Here is a 23,123-nt window from a genome sequence, read left to right as displayed (position 1 = left end):
TTATTGTGAGCAGGAGACAGAGAGTGTAGGAGGGGCAAAGAGAGAGAGAAGGAGAGAGAATCCCAAGCAGGCTCCGCACTGTCAGCACAGAGCCCGATGTGGGGTTTGAACTCACAAACCATGAGATCACGACCTGTGCTAAAACCAAGAGTTGGACGCTTAACCGACTGAGCCACCCAGGTGCCCCGTTTAAGCTGATAGGATTTCTTGCTAATGGAGCTCCAGCCCCCAGCTCAGTTCCAGGCACACACCGCAAGCATCCAAATGTTTGTCAAGGTACAGACAGTGATAAAAACACTGTTCACGGTTCCGATCTCAGGGCAACAGGCAAAAAGTTGAATTTAGGGGTAACTCCTGTTAGAACCAGGGTGAACAGTTAACCTTTTCTCTCAGCACCCTAAACCCAGAGAGATTTAAATCGTACTAGAATCATTCAGGAAAATTTTCACTTGCTGTAGCTTTTACAGGGTTCGTGCATGACGCTCAATAAATGTTTTATCTTTGAGGTTGTTAAAATAGCAGATGGCACTAGAATTTGTGCCGTAAACCCTAGATCGCCCTCGTTCTTTTGGACGGTGGAGGCATGGAGGCAGAATAGAAAACAGGTTGGACTTGGGAGACCCAAGACCTGTAGTGAGGGGTGTGTGTTTCCTGATGGAACCAGCAAATGAATGAACGTGAAAACGCTGTATAAACTGCTCAAAGCACGCAAAGGTGCGTTAATATTCATTAAACCCACAGAAATAAACAAGAGGTATGCAGGTCATGTTAGCGGGAAGACAAAAACTAGCCTCTCTTTGAGCTGGGTGGCTGCCAAGCCAGCCTCAGCAAAGCAGGTTAACAGTTAGAGGATTTCTTTGTTCTTTGCAGACCGTCCCTCTTTCCACACCCTGCCACCCCAGCATGACCCAATTCACACCTGGCCTTTCAAAATAAGATCTACCTTCGCATTTCAAATTCTTTTTACCATAACACACAATTTTGCAGCTCAGAGGATTTTGATTTTTAAATCTGAAGGAATAAGTTCTTAGAGTAAATTTCAATTACTGTGTCAGGCAGATAGGGGAGGAGTTTTAGAACCAGAAGAGCTTTTCCGCAGGGACCTAGCAGACGTCCCCAAATAGGCAGCCATCCACTTGGGGGGCAGGCCAATTTCTCAAAGCGTTTTATTGTCACATTAAAGCTGTTTTTCTCAGCACCCCGGGGTTCAAATAAACTCTCTGAGACACTCTGTTGGTGTAATTTTAAATTACAAGCTTGATCTGTTACCCTCAAACACAGTCTTTAAGGAAGATTAGTTACAAATGGTTGTCAGCACTTGCCAATGACAGAAAAAATCACATTAGAGTAAAACTGGAATGAATTTTTCACGCGTGAGACAACAGGTTTTTCGTCACCAGGTGGAATTAGTCCAATTCATGCAATAAATGACTGCTACATTTTTCAAAGTTGCCCTAATTTCTCTAGTTGAGATTTCGTGCTTATTTTAAGTCAAGATATCAGGATGCTCCTGGGCTCACCTCACCCCCAGACCCCCAGGAAGCGGTGAGGACACACATGATTTCTCTACAACTGGGTATTGTTTCCGTCTTTGCACCTCCTTGTGAGATCAGTGTAAGACCCTGATGGGGGTCTTACAGTGGCCCTGGTGGCCTTTAGGCAAATATGACACTACGGATTATTTAGGACTTCGACAGTGACCTAACAGAGGTGAAGAGGAGGGAAATTCTGACTTATCTTGACATAAAACTGGCAGAAATCACCATCACTGAATTCCTGTAAGTAGAAATCATGAGGGTTAAACAGAAGAGGTTTGTCTATGATGGGGATGCCCTTCACAGTAGACTTTGTGAATGTCTCTTGTAGAACCACGAAAGATAGTACCATCAACATTTTACATATTTTACATACAATCTGAATACAAATTCTTAAAATTTATAATAGAACATTAAAATAATCTTCTAATAAAATCAGCCTTAGGTATAACGAATCTAAATTTCAGTATCATGTACACTTCTAAATAAATATCTTTGATCTATAATCCTTGAAAATAGTACAGTTTATGGCGACATGATAGAGACAAGTCCAACAGTATTATTAAGTGAAAATAAAACATCCATTTAAAAATTAACAGTCCTAAAAATACACTGAACTGAAAGGATAGAAAATCAAAACACTAAGTACATAGCAATTAAATATCTAGCACTGGAAAACCGAATGCATGCTCAACAACACACTTCCAACTCATATAAAAAGCCCTTTAAAATTCATATAATCTAAATAAATTAGCAGAAATACCAAGGGAGGTACTGTACCAGCCAGTAACAACTAGAAAGTAATTTCTCCCTTTTTCTTTCAAACGATCCTAACAAATAAACAAGAAATAATGATCACTTGCTAAAAAACTATAATTCATGTGTTTTGTTTCTGTTCAAATGCTGCCTAGGATATAAAAAGCCAAAGCAAGACTTTCTAAATGTTAGACCGCTGTACCTTACAAAAGGAAATGCCACCAAACTGACGGACTTAAACAAAAATCAGACACTTAGTTATTTAAGATAGGATTGATTGGATTTTCGCTTAATGACCCCATAACCGGGTCTAAATCAAGCCCATGATATGAATGCACATTCAAACACCTGACTGCGGGATTTGTTAATACTGAATTATGTATCATAATTTAATTTCATTTGCCAAGGTGTCAGTTTATTCTACATGTGACCACAATTGAAGCATCTAGAGCAGGAATTAATATCTCCTTTATCTCTATTCTGGTTCTTAGATCCTCAGAACGTAATGGTAGGTGCTCACCTACTGAGAACGGAGTCCAGTATTCATCATACTTCAGGAAGCAGTGAATCCATGATGAAGCTGGGCGCCTGACACTCGGCAGGAGTTCTTTAGTTTTAACTCTTTACCTCCAGGCCTGTGATTAATTTTTGGCTAGTTAATCAAATTAACTGTCGCCTATTGGTCACGGTTTCTAATTTCAAGGCCAAGATTTCTACAATTCATCTGTTCCACAGTTATGCCTTGTATCTGCGCCTGCACATCTATGGTCAGGTTAAAGTCAAGATAACCTTTGTGAGTCTGTGCTGGGTATTTGCTTGTGATAACTGTCTGAAACACACATGCACGCACCCACCTGTGCACACACGCACGCACACAATCATTTCACAAATGGAGAACGGAATGTGGCATTAACGCACAAAGCCTAGATTACACAGCGCCCAAGGTTAACCAAAAAAAAGACAAGGAAGCTGTAAGGTAACTCCTCTTGATTATACACAGACTTATTGCGTGATGGCTGGAAGCAATGTCTTTGGACCAACAAATGTAAACCAAAAGCGTCCTTGGTTATAACCATTAGCTTGAACAAGGCAGCTGAAAATGGTGGGGCTCCAACACGGCCCTTTGAATTCTGCTCAGTGTAGTTCACCACACTAGGGAGCGGCACGGAGGAGGGCACATGCTCTCCAAAGGCCGTTCCTGCCATCCACAATGCTCAGACCGACATCTGCTCCGTATGCAGATTATTCTGAGAGTCCCTCTGTGTCGCCATTTCAAGCTGCTGCTGCTGATGTCCAGGGTTCCTCGCTGGGGGAAGGGGACGCGTGTTAGAGAACTCCTAAAATAAAAGCTGCTTAGAAAGGTTCGCTCTTTGATTCTCACTGCCAGCACGCCCGTGCCTCTGGAGTGCTGCTAGGAGAGGTAGATCCAGTGTTTAAGTTCCGCCATTCCCTGCAGGAACTTAGTGTAATAGAAGTCCATGTTGTCTGCAAAGTCTGTACAAACGGGTGACTCCCTGTCACCAAAAGTGCAGTATAACGCAGTTCCTCCGACACTAAGGAAAACCGTTGCTATGCACAGCAAGACCAGTAAAATACAGGAACCACCTCCAACTTCATCTGCAAACGTGAGAAGAGAGTAAGGTTACACGGGCTCGGAATTGAGATCCTAGCATCTGAGGTCTTCTCGAGACGTTTCTGGTCAATAGTGGTCCTCTACAGGCGGAGTCACTGACAGGAAGCCAGTGCTCCTGAGGACTCCACAGGACCCACCTGTTAGTCACCACACAGATACTTGTGGAGCCTGTCAGTGCTAAAATGAAAGCTAGCTCGCTTATACAACGAACATGACCACTTCCACTAAAAAAGAAAAGAAGGACAGTACTTCTCCGATGTGATCTTGGCATTATTTTAGGGTGCAACTTACCACCTCGATGTTACACCGTCTTTGGAGTTCACATCATGAGTCCACCTTAACGGAATGTCAATTTGATATTAAACAATAAAAAACGTCTTCAAGGGAGACCACTTTTGCATCTTAATTACTCAATTTTACTCTTATCATCTCGTGGAACAGTAACGTTCTAGCTAGTAGGGTGATTTCTCTTTACTTTGCTTAATAACTGGCAGGTTGGGGGGTAGCTAGGTAGCTCAGTCAGTTAAGTGTCTGGCTTCGGCTCAGGTCATGATCTCACGGTCTGTGAGTTCGAGCCCCACGTCGGGCTCTGTGCTGATGGCTCAGAGCCTGGAGTCTGCTTTGGATTCTGTGTTTCCCTCTCTCTCTGCCCCTCCCTGCTTGCACTCTGTCTCTCAAAAATTGAATAAACATTAGGAAAAAAAAAAAAAAAAAACTAGCAGGTTGGTTTTTAATACAGATGTCCGTACAAGTCTCTCTATATTGAGGAAAATAACTATCCTTTGGTTGAAAGTCTTAATGATCATTTATGATTAAAGAAAAAATTTTTAATTTCAGAGAAAGACTAAAAAGTTGTATAATCAGCACGATGAGGGTGTACCAGAACCTTCTTGGAAGGTAATTTGGCAGTATCCGTTAAAACTTGAAATTAATTTATCCTCCTGATGGGACATGTTTGACGGTGAGAGAGAGTGGGGAAAGAAGCTGGGAGAACAGGTGTAAACCAGGACTGTCTCAGGCCAGCTGGACCCTATCACTCAGTCCAACAAATTAATTTCTAGGAATCAGCTCACAGATTTGCACCACACACTAGCGTATTTACAGGCACATTCAAAGTCTGGCAAAGTCTGTTATAACAAAAAGTTGAGAATGACTCTGTTATTCCAGTTACATAATCATGGGACATTCATATAATGAAATACTATGCAATTGTTTATAAGAATGAAGTAAATTTAATATGCTCTCTCATAGGAAGATATCCAAGATTGATAGTTAAATTAAAAAGAAGCGACATAACAGTATATAATGAACCCATTTGTATTAGAACAAAAATGTGTGTTGGTGTGTATATACATGTGTGCACACATATATACAGAATGTATCCTGCAAAGATGGTAAGAAACTTCAGTCAATCCTTGGGAGAAACCCTCAAGGGAAGGTTGGAAGATTGGACATTGTTTTACTTCATTACTGTATGAGTTTTTTCATGGTTAGCATATATTATTTTTATGATGAAAATAACCCCAAATTTTATAAAACTTATCATAAACCAAATAGACTTTATTTGAAGGACTTTACAGTAACAAGTGAAGATATTCTTCCTGTAAAATTCAAATCCAAAAATATCTAACATGTTTCACCTACTCAGGCATATTCCCTTCCTACCCCAGAAGCAAACACTCAAATATGATGTGTCTCCTTTCAGATCAAAGACACAGATTTCAGAATTTTTATATAAATAGAATTATAATTTTTTTAAAGTTTATTTATTTATGAGAGAGAGACAGAGAGAGCGAGTGGGGGAGGAGCAGAGAGAGAGGAAGAGAGAGAATATCAGGCAGGAGCTGCCCTGTCAGCATGGAGCCTGATGGGGGGCTTGAACTCACAAACTGTGAGATCATGACCAGAGCTCAAACCAAGAGTTGGACACTTAACTGACCGAGCCACCCAGGCGCCCCCATATAAACACGATTATGTAACTATGTTGTTCTGTGATTTACAAATTTATAGTTTAATCAATTTTAGTAATCAATAGGTTTAATAATTTATATATATGCAAATATATTTTTAGACACACAAATAACTAGAATATCATTAATGTATCTCTTGGGGTTTTTGTTTTTTTTGCTCAGTTCAATTTTTTCACCTTCTCTTCTGTTTTTTAGCATCATGCTCTCCCACCCCCTCATCTATATGAACAATCTGATGCATGTACTTCCATGTCTTTTTCATGATCATATATTTATATATAAACACTTAAATGCAGTATATTTTAAAACACCTGTCCTGTTTGTTTTATCAACATGCATTGAAACTGTTTAGAGAGGCACAGTCACCCTGGGGGCCGCAAGGCACCAGCGGAGTGGCCTGGTTTAGAGACGAGATGGCCACTGAGTGCGGACGAATGAATGTCATCTGTAAATCCAGGGCTCCTCCTGGTAAGCAACGATTCAGTGTCATTCATGCAGAGCTTAGCACTGTATCCAGTGAAGACTCGGGTGGTTACAAGCAAGGTGCAGAGGTGAAATGAGGGATGGGAACAGATTATTTCTGAGGTTCCTCTGTAAGTGTAAATTAGAAGCTTTCTACTGTAAAACTCTAGAAACCTCTATCGCTATCCCTTTATGTCATACTTGGAAGGTGTATGGACAGGCTTACACTGTTATTCGTAACAATGCAGTTGTTTTATAAACTTGAGAAGTACAACGACAGGTTCTTGGCTATATTTCCTCTCATCCTTATTTACCTCGGCCTTCCGTAAACTTAGCAACTACCTTAAATACAAGCCCAGGAGGGAAAAGTAAACAACAGCAACAGTGTAAACGCGCCGTCCAGAGGCACTTCGTCTATCGAGCCAAGAAAAAAATCACCAGGGAATATACTTGTAACCCATAAACATTTCTCAGACCTACAAAAAAGGAGTATTAACTGCCTCTGAAAAAAAAAGACAACAGCAGGCTCACTTAAAAGAAAAAAATAAATAAAGTATTGGGGGCACCTGGGTGGCTAAGTCCGTTAAGTGTCTGACTCTGGATTTCAGTTCGGGTCATGATCTCACAGATCACGAGTTCGAGCCCCGTGTCGGGCTGTGTGCTGACAGCGTGGAGCCCGATTGGGATTCTTGTTTTCCCTCTCTCTCTGCACCTCTCCCCCTCGTGCTTTTTCTCTCTCTCAAAAATAAATAAATGAATGTTAAAAAGCAATTTAAAAAATAATTTAAAAAAACGTATAAAACAGGAAATTGAAAATGAGCTCCAAACACAATGTATGTGAGACAGGGAGACCATGCGTTGAATTTTACAACTTGCTTGCTCACTTATTTGAACAAAAGGCTCAGGAATGAGGGAAGAGGTGATGATTGCTTGATTCTACGTGTTTCTTTACAGAATATAAAGTGACTAAGTACGTGTGTCCTTTTACAAATCCTATTACCAAACACGCTCCCATGTCTGACCCACTCTTTCAAGCGACACCGAGAGCCAGCTCCGTGCTAGAGGGAGCCCCGGGTGCTTTACCTTGATCTAAGCCATCGTCTATTTCCTGGAACCTCACTCTTCGTTTCGATGGTTTCTGCTGCATCTGGGCAGGACGGCCTCCTACACTATCATTCCTCTTCTTTAATATAGAGACCAGTCCTTCCGCAGGAACAACCTGTCAGAGAGAGTTTACATGTAACGGTAAAAAGTCTAATTCCATCCAACAGGTATTTGCATTTCTATGGTAGGTTTATCCAACTCCTACAGAAAAAAAAACATCACAACTGATCATCAGAATCGTTATAATAACGCTTTTACTTTATGCAGATGACTGCCAAATACACACGTGTGAAAACACAGCCCCCAACCACTCCCAGGGCCGGGGGACCTGATGCAGGGCGCAGGGGACTGGGCCCGGCACGGCTCTTGGCTCCACGTTCCAGGCAGGGTGTCTGTGAGATGATCACTCACGGCCCCTGTCTGCTTAATCACGAGTGCTGGGTTTTGTTTTATAACAGAGGCTGATGGTCCAACACTTCGTTTTTCACTCACCAGCAATTTTTAAGTAATGAACATGTGAGGGGCGCCTGGGTGGCTCAGTCGGTGGAACGCCCAACTTCGGCTCAGGTCATGATCTCACAGTTTGTGGGCTCGGGCCCCACATCCAGCTCTGTGCTGGCAGCTCAAAGCTTGGGGCCTGCTTCGGATTCTAGGTCTCCCCCTCTCTCTGCCCCTCCCCTGCTTGTGCTCGCTCTCAAAAATAAACAAACATTAAAAAAAGAAATGAACGTGTGAGACTCAAAATATATTTGATGCCATGAACTCAGGAACCCGAGACTGAGTTGAGTGCTCTACAGACTGAACCAGCCAGGTGCCCCGATGCCAACTTTTAACATCAAAATGAGTGCTAAGCTCAGTCCCTCTGCGAAACTATGTTATTTATAAAATGATGCTCTGCTGCCCAAAATATATTAAGGGCTTCTCTTCTGGAATATCTCAGAGCCAATTTCCCAGGGATGTGCACTTTGGAATATACAGAGTTTGGCAAACTATGGGTGGTGGGCCAAAGGCCCCTGCTTTTTTTTTTTTTTGTCAATAACACTGAATCAGAATACAGTCAAGCCGATTCACCCACACACTGTGTAGGGCTGCTACGACAGCGGAACTGAGTGGCCGCAACGGACCCTGAAGTCTCAAATGTTTAATATTTGGAGTTTGCTAGTATCTCTTGTCCCCCCCACCCCAACTCCTTTCTAAATGCCTCTGCTTTCCTCTGGAGACCCCTCTCCTGCCTCCGCCCCACCCCTTATTTGGGAACAAAGACAAAAGCAAAAACTCTTGCCATTTAGGAGTTAAAGAAGTTCCGCGGTATAGGGAGAAGGGGATCAGTCGGTAGAGCCAGACTGGGAAGCAGAGGCAGCCCCCCTCCAAGCAGCAGGTTGATTCAAAGAAGTGAACTTGTGAGCTGGCCTGCTTGGACAGGCTGCAGGTGATGACACAGGTGGGCATTGTGGGCCTAACACTACAGATGTCAGTGTGTTGCCAGATGATACCTCGCTGGTGTCAGGTCACTGGAGGCTGAGGACTGCCAGTCACGTCATTTATCTGATCGATGGCATAGAATCCTTAATACGATTTCCCGTTCCAGCCAGCCATCTCTGCTAATGTGCTATGCATAAATACTACTGATTCTGTTCGTTCTTTTTATAACTCAAGGCTTTTAGGGCCAAATAACTCAATATAATCTCTGAGCTTCCCTGAACGTGCGTCTACAGAAACCATTATCTCAAAAAGAAAAAAAAAAAAAAAATCAATGTTAGCAATTTAATCTTTTTATAGGAAATGGGTATTTCGGATGATGTCTTTCTTCTGAGGAAACTAAAGCACTTTAGTGACATTAAAATGGAAAGTACAAACATGCGAAAGAATGGTCTTTCAAATGTTTCTTTAGAAAGCAATGACGTTAAACATCCCTTTATACAACGTTAAAAGAGCCCCTTTATGCAACAAAGAAAAATGATTTTACAAGTACCATGTTGAAACCGAGAAGTTTCTGAAGAGCGAGAAATGGAAAATGGAAACGAGTTTTAATGGCCATATGACGACCAATGATGTATCACTGCTGTTTTTATTTTTAGTAAATGTAAAAAAACTAAGGGAATTTTCAGAGACTCATTCACTATCTATTGTCTGCATAAAATAAAGTCGTACATTTACCAACAGTGAATTCACTCACCATAGGTGTTTTCAAGTCGCTTTAACTACCAGGGAAAAAACAATCGTATTAAGAATAATTGGGGGGGGGGGGGGGCACCTGGGTGGCTAAGTTGGTTGAGCGCCAGACTCTGGCCGAGATCATGATCTCACTGGTTCATGAGTTCAAGCCCCGTGTCGGGCTCCATGCTGACAGCTCAGAGCCTGGAGCCTGCTTCGGATTCTCTCTTTCTCTCGCCCCTCCCCCACTCATGCTCTGTCTCTCTCTCTCTCTCAAAAATAAACAAACATTAAAAAGAAAAAAAAAAAAGAATTGTGAGATGAGCCCCAGAATGGCATTACGTTTACCTTTATATCTTTGTGATATGAATTTTGAATCTATCAATTCAAGAAACAGACTCAAATCATAAATCAAAAGACAGTGAATATGAATAAAAGTATGTTGAAAGATGAGGTGAAACTCAAGGTGACATCCTCTGGAAAGACACAGATGTGCATCTGAGACCCTGCAGCCAGCCATGGTGCACCGGCTGTCAGGTTGCTACTTCAACCCCCGCCTGGCCTAATCTGGGGTATGTGCCCGGAAGTCACCCAGGTAAGTAATGCAAGCCTTCCTTAACTGGCTCCCCGCTCCTTATTTACTATGGGTGGCGGTGAACTTTGGCAGATTTTTGGAAGAGGGAAGAAATTACAGTTGTGTGAGATGGGCCAACATTTTTGTTTTGACACCCTCCACCACCCAACCCTTAATTCTTGGCTAAAAATCTAACCACACCTTATACTTTCCTTTTTCTCTCCCACCAAAACCTGTTTCTTTCAGCAGGCTGGGCCCAGCGTCTGAAGTGAGGGAGTGTGCCCTCTTCCATTATTTCCTTTCAGCCTTGCTGAGGGACCTTCTCCAGGGATCTTTCTTTTCCAATTGCCCTGTAGTCCTGTAGTCTACAGATACAGAGCAAGGGATGCTAGGACCGAGTTTAGGTGCAGGAGACGCAGGCCAAGGGGGAAACTCTGAAGACAGGTGGGTGTGGTCCTTTCTGTTCTGGCAAGAGTTTGGGGCAGGGGTCTTAGACTCTACCCCCAGCACAGAAATTCTACCTCCCACACCAAGGCAGTCAAACATAACAAGTTTAAGAAACAACTTTGGCAGAGTTTTTTTAGACTAATGGTACAAAGTTGGGGCACCTGGGTGGCTCAGTCAGTTAGGCGTCTGACTCCAGCTCAGGTCAGGTCATGATCTCAAGGTCTGTGGATTCGGGACCCACGACAGGCTCTGTGCTGACAGCTCAGAGCCAGGAGCCGCCTGTGTCTCCCTCTCTCTCATCCCCTCCCCTGCTCACACTCTTTCTCTCTCAAAAATAAATAAACATTAAAAGAAAAATTAATGGTACAAAGTCAAGTAAGCCAAAACAAGGTCAGGGTCTTAGTTTGGGGTCTCACTCAAAAGACTGCCAAGTGTTTCGAAGCAGGCAGAGAAGTTGATTTCGGACACCAAGAAATGTGTCTTCTCCAAACTCCCCTAAAAAAAGTTTGTATGCCTTTCCCCCCCTCTTTTCCATAATGTCGGCATTAAAAAGGTTAATTTCTTAATCTTGAAAAAATAAAGCTTTAAGAACCAAATTTAGTTTCCCACTTCAATTACCAAATTCCTTTCCTATCCAGCCAAAATAGAACAGCGCTTCCACTGAGAACAAAAGGAATGTGTACGCTGTAATTAATGTAATTGTCACTGGTGGTGCTCTATGAATAAGTGCAGAATTAAGAACAAAAACAAAACAAGACATCCATCTGGCCTAGTCTGTATATTTGCAAATAAATAGTTCTTCTGCACTTCCCCTCAAATATCAATGATCAGCCCACATAGCATTTTAAGAATTAGCTAGTCGAAAAAATAAAATTATTTTGCAACTCTCTTGGCACAGTAAATCCTAACGTGACAAGAAAAACATTCAGAGAGGCCTTCCCGTTAAACTGCCTCCTCACAAGATTAAAGGAGAAAACAGATACCAGATAATATCCTTTTAATGATATAGGCTTGCTCAATCCAGAACTTCAAGGCTGGTGAATCTGGAGCAGGAACACACAGTTTCTAACTTGAGAATTAACATTCACAAATCATATTAGCGTATCATAAGTAGCTTAAGTGCCAGTGATTTCACTCTAGAAGCACGTGTCAACTTCAATGCCACTTTCACTGAAGGAATAAGCAACGTTCCCTGCCTGTTCCTTTAGACTTGGGGTCCATAATAAGAACCCTTATTTTGTGAATCGGGACACTTTATGGAATAAGAGGCATAATTCAGTGAATCTGTACACAGTCTTCACAACTCCGTTACGTAGGCGTTATTGGTCCCCTTTTACAAAACAGGCCATGCTCAGACAGCTAACCTAACCCGCCTACCTTGTAGCACCAGTTACCGGCAGAGTTTGAATACACACTCATTAAACCTCCTGCCATTTCCTTTACATGAAAAGATCTTATTTTCTAGGGCTATTAAAATTTGGCTGCATATAGTCTGTTACATATTACAATTAAAGTGAGATGAACACGATTTTCAAATAAACCTAATCAGGTGCTTTGGTCTTTCGAGAGTATTTTCTATCTCTAGCAACAAATCCTTATCTTACACATCACCCCAATTAAGAGATACTTAAACTAATGGCCAAATCCATTGATTTAGAGACATGGGGGAGGAGACGGGTGGATGAAAGATCTTTTGGGTCGTGCAATTAATCTGCAAGTAGATTAATGTCATGGCTTCTAATACAGCAAAGTAATGTAACAAGTCACAGCTGGAGCAGGAGGAGGCAGCTATATGGAGGAAAGCCATCATCCAGGAAGAACACAATGGTGACCTCCTATCCCAGGACGTGCGTTAGAACAGTGCGATGTGGACAGCGCAAAAAGGAGGGACAGAATCGGGGCGCCTGGGTGGCTCAGTCAGTTAAGTGTCTGACTTCGGCTCAGGTTATGATCTCACGGATCGTGGGTTCGAGCCCTGCGCCGGGCTCTGTGCTTAGAGCTGGGAGCCTGGAGCCTGCTTCTGATTCTGTGTCTCCCTCCCTCTCTCTGCCCTTCCACTCATGCTCTGTCTCTCTCTGTCAAAAAATAAATAAACATTAAAAAAAAAAAATAAAAACAAAAGAGGAACAAAATAATGACGAAGCAGGTCAATGTTGAACTTTTAAAAGAGTGGTTTTGAAAGGAGAAAGGCTTTTTTAAAAAATAATGTCTCTGAGTTTCTAGGTAAGGCACTACCTCGTGTTTTTGTAATTTGTTTTTGTTTGCATAACAGGACGCTTTAATAAGTACAGAATAGGAAAAGAAATGGTAAGAATGTCAAGAACCACTCCACTTTTTAACCCCCAGTCAACTGTTGAAATAAACAGACTCCAAAACACTTGATTTTCTTCCCCTCCAAACTGCTGCTTCCAGCCCCACCCGAATCTACTCTATGAGCGAGTCCTGTCTGTTCTCCTTCAAAAGTGCACCTTCACCACACCCCCCTGCTACCCTGACCCGATCCTGCACTGCTTCTCACCTCAACCAAGCCACTAACCTGACCGGTCTCCCTTCTTTGGCCCCGCCCCCGGACATTCTAGTCTCCACGGAACAGCCAGGAAGCAGATCAGGTCACACCTGCTGCTCAAAATCATGGCATTCAACCTCCGTTTCAATTCAATTCCAGCTCCTTATCCTGGCCCAGAGGCCCTGCGGGTTCCCAGCTTCAGCCTCCTCTTCACCCGGAACACCCTGCAGTTCCTTCTTCTCCGTTCTCTGTGCCCCGCTCTCCCAGTGCCTTCCTCCACCCTGCCTGCCAGCTCTGTCCATCTCGCTCCCCCACCCTGTTGAGATGTCAGCACACGGCCCTTACCAAGATCTGAGCCTATGTTGTTTTTTTAAATTGTTTTTAAATGTTTATTTTTGAGAGAGACACAGAGCATAAGTGGGAAAGGGGCAGAAAGAGAGGGAGACGCAGAATCTGAAGCAGGCTCCGGGCTCCCAGTTGTCAGCACAGAGCCCGACTCCAGCCCAGGGCTGGAACCCAGGGACGGTGAGATCATGACCTGAACTGAAGTCAGAAGCTTAATCGACTGAGCTGCCCAGGTGCCCCCTACGTTGTTCATTTTTATGTGAACTTACTTATTATGTGTCACTCCCTCTAGAGAGTAAGCTTCACAAGAGCAGGGACCTGACCTGTGTTCACTGGTGTGTCCTCAGTTTCTAGAATATGGTAGGCGTTTAACAAATATGCCAAAGAGAAAATGAATACACAGATGAGCAGTTTACATATAAACAGCACCTAGCTTATACTTAATTTGGATAACAGATTTTTCCTTTAAAATAATCAAAATTAAGTATGTCTTTTAAAGGTTATTTTTCTAAGTAAACTAGGTTTAAAAACAAAACCTTGCCCTGTGTAGGTGACTGTTATTGACAACACTGTGTGTTGGCTTTGCAGAAAATACAAAAATGTATTTAACAGGATCCCCACCCATCAGGGGTTTGCAATGAGTCTGTAGAAGACTGCTGTGTGCCCTATGATAATGGAGAAAGAGGACAGTCCTAGACAAGACTTCAGGAGGGATGATGCTCAAGCCCCTCCCTTGTTTGAGGTGCAGAGCAGTCTGGAAGGAATAAACACTAAAGAGCTCAGGGATCAAGGAATAATGGCAGCAGCCAACATTCACTGAGGACTGACTGTGAGCCAGGCGCTGTCCTGGGCACTCCACCCACAAAAAGGGCACGGACTTAGATCTTGAGGTAAGCAAGACATAAATATGTAGAAAGGATGGGGCGCCTGGGGGGCTCAGTCCGTGAAGTGTCCGACTTTAGCTCAGGTCATGATCTCACAGTCTGTGGGTTCAAAGCTCCGCATGGGGCTCTGTGCTGATGGCTCGGAGCCTGCTTCGGATTCCCTGTCTCTCTCTCTGTCCCTCCCCTGCTCATGTTCTGTCTCTCTCTCTCTCAAAAATAAATAAACATAAAAAAAATTAAAAAATGAATATGTAGAAAGGAGGTTCCTCACTCCAGGGCACCCTAACACAGAAGGTAAAGATCAGAGGTGACCAGGCCTGAGTGCATCTGGGATGCAGAGGCCAACTGAGCACAGTGCAGGGTGAGCGCAAAGGGACAGCAGGGGGCATGCCGGGAAGCTGGAGTGGGCCAGCTACCAAGTGTCCTGAATACCGAGCCACATAGACAGCCTTTCTACGGAGCCAATGGAGTCGTGGGAAGAGACTGACAGGGCAAAAAATACCACTTCACAACAGAGGTTTCAACTGACTGTGTTAGACCCAGACCCTCAGCTGTGCTTGATGGCATCCATAGTGTTTTACGAAGGTGGGTACCTCCAGATGAGGCCTGGGGACCTCCCCCTTCTCTCGACAGATGAAGTCATTAATTTACTTCTAGTACCTGATTGGCCCCTTGGGGTATCAGTTTGAGACCCCAAATTTAGACAGTGCAAATGTAAGACCATTTGGAGGGAGAGACAAGGTGACACGAGGGATGGGGAAACTTACTAAGGAGCTATTGCAAAAGTCCAAGAAGAGGCAGTGACGATGTAAACTGAAAGGATGATTACGTGGAAAAGAGAAGAAGCCAAGTGCAAGAGACCCGACAAGCAAGTGCAGTAACGCACTAATGAGGAGGCTTCGAGGGCAGGATAAAAAGGAAAGGCAAAGATGAGGCCATCTGGCACAAAGAAAAGGTAGGTCATCCCTGGATAACCCTCAGGAGCCTCTGGAGACTCTGGCATCAATCCTGGACGAACCATTTTCCATGAACCCTCTTCTGTGGTTGCAAGACTGCATTTCCTCCACTGGGAGAAAGCTGGATTTGCCCTGCTCCCCCCAAAAGGGCCGTTCCGGGCAGAACAGCCATGATTGCCATTCCTAAAACGCTCCTTTGTCCAGGATCCATGAACAGCTAGCCCCACGATTTCATAAAAGGCTGCAGCTTGGTCCTGGCCTCCCATCTGACTCCATAAGGAGTTAACACGATGGCTCATCTTCGCCTAACTTCCCCGATGCCAGCGATCTAGCCAAGACACAGACAGGAAGGCTGCACAAAAGTCACTTTGTTTAGACAGCTTCTCTGAAGATAAGCCCAACAGCAATTTTGAGTTGCCATCATTCTCCCCATCGGAAAGGTCTAGGTTGTGTCCTCCCCTATTTTGTTTCCTGGGACACGGGCAGACCTGAAGATATCGAAGCAAATGTTGCCAATACAGACAGAGCAGGGAACATGTTTTGCCCTCTTTCAGATTAAAAACTTTTTAGAGTCCCTAGCAGTGGCAATGTGGCTTCCTCCCCGGCTACCACATTCTGAATTATTTCTAAAAACAAGTATCAGTTGTATCTGAAGCATTTAATATAGTTTTGTGGACATACGACATCCCCACAAATAGACTACACAGGTACATATTAATGAAGAAAAATGAATGGTTTACTCCATTCGGCGTATCATGCTGCTAAAATGTGTTCCCAAAGGGAATCTCTTGAAGGACATACTATGATTATTTTCAATGTGAAAAGACAGATTAATTTTCATAAAATGTACCCAATATTTGCTGTGACTGTCACTTATTCAGGAAACAAACAACATCCTCACCCCCACTCCCTCATGGAACAATCTACTACAGGCTGAGTAGACTTTTATTAGCTATATGGGGTTGGATCATGATGCTACCTTGAATTTGAATAACATATTTCTTATGCTGTGAAGAGCTGAGAGTTTCAAGAGAAAATAATACAATGTTCCCAGGTTCCAGACCCAAGCAAATCAATGATTTCTTGGCAATGACTTACAAGCTCCTTGGGTAAAGGGAGTTTGGGTCCTGACATTAAAATAATCATGTTGGAATATTATGAGTATCGCAATAAAATTTCACCTCCCCCCCGCCCCAAACTGGGAGAGTCAAATTCAGCAAACAGATAACTCTTGCAGTAGGACAACTGTTGAAATGCAGGCTTTATACGCACAGTGTCCCCATCTGAATTTTTAGCCACTGTATCTGCAATGTCATGGCACACAAAGAAGTCACATAAAATTACTGAGGAGGGAACAAGAGAGTGAATCTCTCTCTGCCTCACGGACCCTGTACATGTGGTAAACTTTTTATGTTAAAAATTTATGAAACGAGCATAAATGTTTTTGAAGCCTCTTATGTTTTCTTTTTTTTAATATGTTTATTTATTTTTGAGAGAGACAGACAGAGTACGAGCTGGGACAGAGAGAGACAGAGCGTGAGCAGGGGAGGGGCAGAGAGACACGGAATCTGAAGCAGGCTCCAGGCTCCGAGCTGTCAGCACAGAGCCCAATGTGGGGCTCGAACCCACAAACGGCAAGATCATGGCCTGGTCAGATGCTCAACTGATGGAGCCACCCAGGCACCCCTTGAAGCTTTTTAAAAACAGTGCAGGTTGTACTTTTGGTGAGAGTGTGTCATGCTCTTTTTTACAAAAGAAAGAATATTATTAGTGCTTTGGATACTAAGCTATAATTTTACTGAGCAAAGTTATTCTGGATTTAAAAATGCTTCTCGAACCCAGAAAAGTTTCATTTATACAGTCTCTACATTTCTGAACCAAATTAGTGTAGATATTTTTAGGTCTCTAGTAGGAGATTTTGTGTAAATTATTTCGTTTGATGTGATGAACCTAATTGCTTAAAAGACACGGCAAACACTCCCGCTGGGCTGGCAGCAGTTGTCAAAGCCAAGTTCAGCGGCAGCCAGAGCAGAGCAATGCAGAAGTGGCAAGAGAATGAAAGCAGGGAGACCAGCAAAGAGGGAAAACCTGGCGGCGATAAAAGGTACCGCCACACTCCACCGTAACCAGAGATCGAAAGAGTGACGAGCGGTGAGGAAATCTGTGAGGGGCAGAGTCACTTACGGGAGAAGAGAGGTTTGGAAGAGAGAACAGAGGACTTGCAAGGACAGCACAGCACGTGGAAGAAAGCAGACCAGCCACAGTGGCTCCAAAGGGCATGAAAAATACTGTTCTTAAGTATTAGTTATTAAGAAATCATGTTCTGGGGCGCCTGCGTGGCTCAGTCGCTTAAGTGTCTGACTCTTGATTTTGGCTCAGGTCATGATCTCACGGTTAGGGAGTTCGAGTCCCACATGGGGGCTCTGTGCGGACAGTAGGGAACCTGCTTGGGATTCTCTCTCCCTCTCTGTCCCTCCCCCATTTGCTCTCTCTCTCAAAATAAATAAATAAACGAAAATTAAAAAAAAAATCATGTTCTCACAAAAGTATGGAAGCATGAAAAATATTTAAAAAACAATTTGGGTAAAATTACCCAAGTAAGCCGCCAAAAGATGAAACCAGAAGTTCATCTGATTCTTCACTGTATCCTCAGCATGTGACTCACAGTAGATATCCTTAATAGAATTCTCCTGAGAGCACGAAATGGTGTTTGGATTAAAAAGAAGTTTGTACTGGGGAGCTTGGGTGGCTCAGCTGGTTAAACTTCTGACTCTTGATTTCAGTTCAGGTCATATCTCACAGTTCATGGGATCAAGCCCCTCATCAGGCACAGAGCCTGCTTGGAATTCTCTCTCCCTCCCTCTCTCTCTCTCTCTCTCTGCCCCTCCCCACTTGTGCACATGCTCTCTCGTTCTCTGTCTCCATCCCCCCTCTCAAAATAAATAAACTTAGAAAAAAATTAAAAAGAAGTTTTGAAATTTTAAAAACTCTTTTCCTGACACAGTAAGGCAGAATGTATTAAAGTCTGTTCCTCAGAATGGAGAAGAAAGTATTCAGAATCATCACAGGACTGCAAATTAGTTCTGTTAATTGTACATAGCTTTTGAGCTTCTTGAAACAGCACAACGTAACAACAGAATTTTAGGAAAGGGAACCATCGCGTATTAAAAATAACTTCACAGGGAAGACAACTTTAAAATGTAAATAGTTTCCACCATCCACCAGGTGTTACCTACGTAGGAAAACAAACATTATGAATTTGAGGAAGGAACACCCCACTCGGTTGTAAAACAACGTGAATTCAACCGTAACCCCCACTGTAATTGTTCTATAAGCGGGGGAGACACAATAGGGGCGCTCTGACCCTTCTTCACTATTTATACCTGAAGATGTACTAGATCATCCGTCTTTTCCCCACAGGGTCATCTTGACTACTGGCATGAAAAGCAGCAGTCAGAGAAGGGTGACCTTTTGGCATTCTGGTTAGATGTGAATAGGGGTGTGACTTCTGTTTTGATAGTTCCCTGTATCAGAAGCCTGGTGAAATAAACAAGGGAAGGAATACTGGGTCCAGTGCTGTACTACTAGCTCTATTTAATTCTATTTCAATGAAGACTTTTTTTTTTTTAAGGATTTTTTTTTTTTTTTTTTTTTTTTTTTTTTTTTTTTTGTAACTAATCTCTACACCCAGCGTGGGCTTGAACTCACGACTCTGAAATCAAGAGCTGCACACTCCAACGGCTGAGCCAGCCGGGTGCCCCTCTAGTTAATTTTTTTTAACTTTAAGAAATATATAACTGCAAGTGTAATATATTCAAGTGTAATATGTAACTGCAATTTTAACAATTCAGTGGCATTAATTACACTCGCAATGTGTGCAACCACTACCAGTAACTACTTCTAAAATTTTCATCGACACAAACAGAACTCTGCACTCATTAAGCACTATTAAATAATTTCAAGAGAAAATTAACAAGAAAGAACCACAGTTTATAGAGGACTGACTGTAAATGTAATAAAAAGATAAATAAAAGAAATGAATGAATACTGGACCAAGTGCTTTACTAGTCTGTCTAATTTTGTGAAGGAAAAATTAAGAATAGTTGACGGGAAATGGACTGGAAGTGGCAATAAAGGAAGCCCAGTAATGTAACAGCTAATTATCTTGGAAAGCTTTCACCGGCTTCCATTTTCCCGAGTGCTTTGCCGCCTACTCTGGCTCTGTTGCTTTTCCATTTTCTACTTATAAGTTCTCCTTCCTTTCCTCCCCCCGCCCCCCCATGATGCAGAATTAGAAAACAATGGATGTAAATGGGACTCATGGGACTCAAAAGGTTACTTGGAAAAAATATATAAGAATAAAAAGAAAAGCAGTCAGTATCCTAATTTTCAGAGGAGGAAACAGGGCTTAGAGAGGTGAACAGTAACTCTGTAGGCTGGTAGCTAGTGGGGTCCACCTCTGACCCACAGCTGACTATAAGACTCCGCTCTTTCCTCGTAGGGGGCCACCCTCCCGAGGAGCTTCGGTTTGGGTATGGCTTTATTGATCTCTTGAGCTTTAAAAAATGGTATTATCAAACAAAGGAGAATGGTCACCTTGATCCTCTCCACCATTTTTTTGTTTGTTTTGTTTTGACCAGCTTCATGACTGTTTGGGGAAACTTTGAAACTCTGGATTATTTATAACATTTGGCTTTAGCCAAGTAGCAAGTATTAAGTTTGTTCAGACCTACAGCTTATAAACGAATACAATCAGAAAGAGAACATTCACAACATACAACTTAATGGCTTAAAAGTCTATCCAGTATCTCCTTGTCTTCTTGTATTTTAAAATGTTTCCTTTAGGGGCACCTGGGTGGCTCAGTCGGTTAAGCATCCGACTTCGGCTCAGGTCATGATCTCGTGGCTTGTGGGTTCAAGCCCCGTATCGGGCTCTGTGCTGACAGCTTGGGGCCTGGAGCCTGCTTCGGATTTTATGTCTCCCTCTCTCTCTCTCTCTCTGCCCCTCCCTGGCTGGTACTCTGTCTCTGTCTCTCAAAAATAAGTAAATATTAAAAAAATTTTTTTAAATGTTTCCTTTGTTCTGCTGTATTGTTTTAAAGAAGTAAAAAAATATATTAGTAATACGAAGAAATAGTATGTATTTTATCTTCTAGGTGTCTGAGGAAAAAAGATGAGATTTCCTTACAAGACTGTTAACGAATCTTGTTTTGATCATAATTGCCAGAATTGTCAAATAAAAGCCACAGCAGTGTAAATAACGGTGTTCATAATGCTTACTGTACCCGGAGGCATGCAATACACTAAGTTCCTGAAGTATAAACATCGCGATCAGAAGTCATTTTATTCGATCCATACAGAAAAATTAAAACTACTAATTATTAAAAGTTTACGTTGAGTCCATTCTCCTCTCATGTCTGAAACCAGGGAAAATTTCCCCAAACCAGGCACTGTTTAGCATAGATGTGCGTCTGGAATTTCATTGGACTTTTCACTGTGCTTCTGTTAAATGCCAAACTTACCTCTGCAATCTCTATCCTCTTTGCGAGATCATCAAGGGAAAGACAGCTCTCGTCAGAAGGCAGATTCTCCTGCAGGCTGTAGGAGGCTTCCTCAGGAGAAAGATCTGGAAGGAGGTCCGAGTCTTCCTCTTGGTCTTCACACGACAGGGCGTCTTCGGTATCTTCCAAGCATCCTTGTAGGAGGCTGTTCAAATAGTCTTCGGTTTCTTTGCTGACTCGGTCGTCGGCAGCCCCCCCTCCCTCTGGACGCCCTGCGCTTAAGTCGGATACCCCAGTGCTCTCACCAAGTACACTCTGGGAGCGCTCTGAGCCGGCCGGCCCCTGTGGGGATTTTCCATCGCTGTCTGTGAGATCAGGTTGCTGCGGCTCATCTGATTCACTGTTTTCCAGCCGGTCCGTGGGCAACGCCTCAGAAGCATCCTTAAGTGGCAAACGGAGCTCCTTTCTCTGAGTCTGCGAATACCTTCCCTCGGAACTCAACGCAGGTGGTGTGAGGTCAGAGCCTGGGAAGACCGAGGGCTCGATCATCGACTCGCTGGGAAGCGACGCTCCGGGGTCCGCGGCGGGGCCTTCTATTTTGGCCGCATCTCGGCAGGCGACCGTCTGAGCCGGCTGCAGGCGGCTGTCACCCTGGCGGGCGTCCTCAGACCTGCTCCCGGCCGCCCCCAGGGGCTGGGCGCGCAGCTCCAGGGCGGCCTGGGCGCGGCAGAGCGGCTCCGCCGCCGTGTGGTCCTTGCCTGCAGTTACCAGAAGGCTCCAGGCATCCGCCTGCCTGTCCATCTGATTACAGCAGCCTCCGCTCTCCGGGCTTGCTCTCCTGGGCTCCCTGCCAAGACAAGTTTCACTCTCTGCAGACGAAGAAAAAACAAGTTGTTTCAAGGTTCAAAACAACACTTTGCACGGGGTGGAAGAGAAAGGACGTACGAGTAGTACGTGTGACACGACACAATTCTACACCTCTCCAATGGGAGCTGCGTCTGCTGGAATTAACGGGTGTCCTTAGACACAGGAAATACCCCAGGTAGTCAGTGAGTGACCCTTTACATACAGAAATTAACAGAGATTGTTCAAAAAATGTTAAGAATATGAACAAATAACTTAGTCTCCATGATTATCGAAAAAGCCCCTTTTCAAAGGCTAAAAGGTATTTTTCTGAACTTTACTGGCTCTATTTCCTCTCACATTCACCTTATGTTTGTACATTAGATTTATACTGTTATTTCTATTGGCTTTTTGGTGTTAAACACTATCCACCACGGAAGAGGTTCAGTTCTCTGGTTCTTTCTGTTCCTTTCCCCCAAAGATATATAATCTGCCCCCTCTGGCTCTAGCTTCCCGCTACAGTGCAACACAATTCTGGAGCAAGTCAATACTCACATGTTCACACTGCTATGGCTTTGTAAATATTATTCACAACCTACCCACACTGTGCACTGTGATACATTTTCCTTTCTCATTTCCGCTTTATTGTGCTTGGTGATAACTGCCTCATTCCTTCAGTTAAAAAAAAAAAAGGGGGGGTGTCTGGGTGGCTCAGTCGGTTAAGCGTCTGACCCTTGATTTTGGCCCAGGTCGTGAGCTCACAGTTCATGAGTTCGAGCCCCGTGTCGGGCTCCGCGCTGACAGCTTGGAGTCTCTCGCTCCCTCTCTCTGCCCCTCCCCTGCTAATGGGCACATGCTCTCTCTCTCAAAATAAGAAACTTAAAAAACCCCACAACATATCCTTTGTGAGGTACCTGGCTGGCTCAGTTGGTGGAGCATCCAACTCCTGTTCTTGGGGTTGTGAGTTTGAGCCCCACGTTAGGTATAGAGATTAGTTAAAAAAAAATTTAAAAATCTTAAAAAAACCCCACAACATATTCTTGAGTCCCTAACCAGGGCGGCTTTCTAGGCCTGCTACACAGGCCTCCTCCTGGAACCCCCTCTGGCTGTGTTGGGAACACGGTTTCTGAATCCCAGGTCTTCCTCTTTGTTTATTCTCTGCTGAAATTTTTTTACGGTCCATGGAAGGTAAACTTAAGATTGTTCACATCTGAAAGTCTTTATTCCTTCACCCCTGACTAAAACTTTGGTTGGGTTGAGTTTTCTACATTGGAAGTCATTCCCTCTCACAGCTGTGAAGGCACTGCTGTGCCGTGTTGAGCGCTTGGTAGGGTCTTAGAGTCTCTCTGCCAATGTGAATACCAGTCCCTGTCACCTACACTCTCTTCCTGGAAGATTTGGTTGTTTTTCTTTACGTCTGGTGTCCTGAAGCTTCGTGAAATTTCTCTTTCTT

The 23,123-nt window shown here is 43.5% G+C and overlaps 1 protein-coding gene across 2 annotated transcripts in view; it reads right to left on the bottom strand.

Annotated features, from left to right (window-relative positions):
- Window positions 1-1,136: 1,136 nt before the first annotated feature.
- Window positions 1,137-23,123, bottom strand: part of CNST (consortin, connexin sorting protein) — a 115,166-nt gene continuing 93,179 nt past the window's right edge. For both annotated transcript variants that reach the window (XM_027046245.2, XM_027046247.2), the window contains 3 exons: window positions 20,849-21,696; window positions 7,440-7,575; window positions 1,137-3,908 (listed from right to left, as the gene is read on the bottom strand). In XM_027046245.2, coding sequence (XP_026902046.1) covers window positions 3,703-3,908; window positions 7,440-7,575; window positions 20,849-21,696 — 1,190 coding nt within the window. In that variant the 3' untranslated portion in view covers window positions 1,137-3,702. The remainder of the gene's footprint in view (window positions 3,909-7,439; window positions 7,576-20,848; window positions 21,697-23,123) is intronic.

Source organism: Acinonyx jubatus, chromosome E4 (assembly GCF_027475565.1).
Source record: "Acinonyx jubatus isolate Ajub_Pintada_27869175 chromosome E4, VMU_Ajub_asm_v1.0, whole genome shotgun sequence".
Classification (NCBI taxonomy): domain Eukaryota; kingdom Metazoa; phylum Chordata; class Mammalia; order Carnivora; family Felidae; genus Acinonyx; species Acinonyx jubatus.
This window is presented reverse-complemented; position numbering and strand designations above follow the sequence as displayed.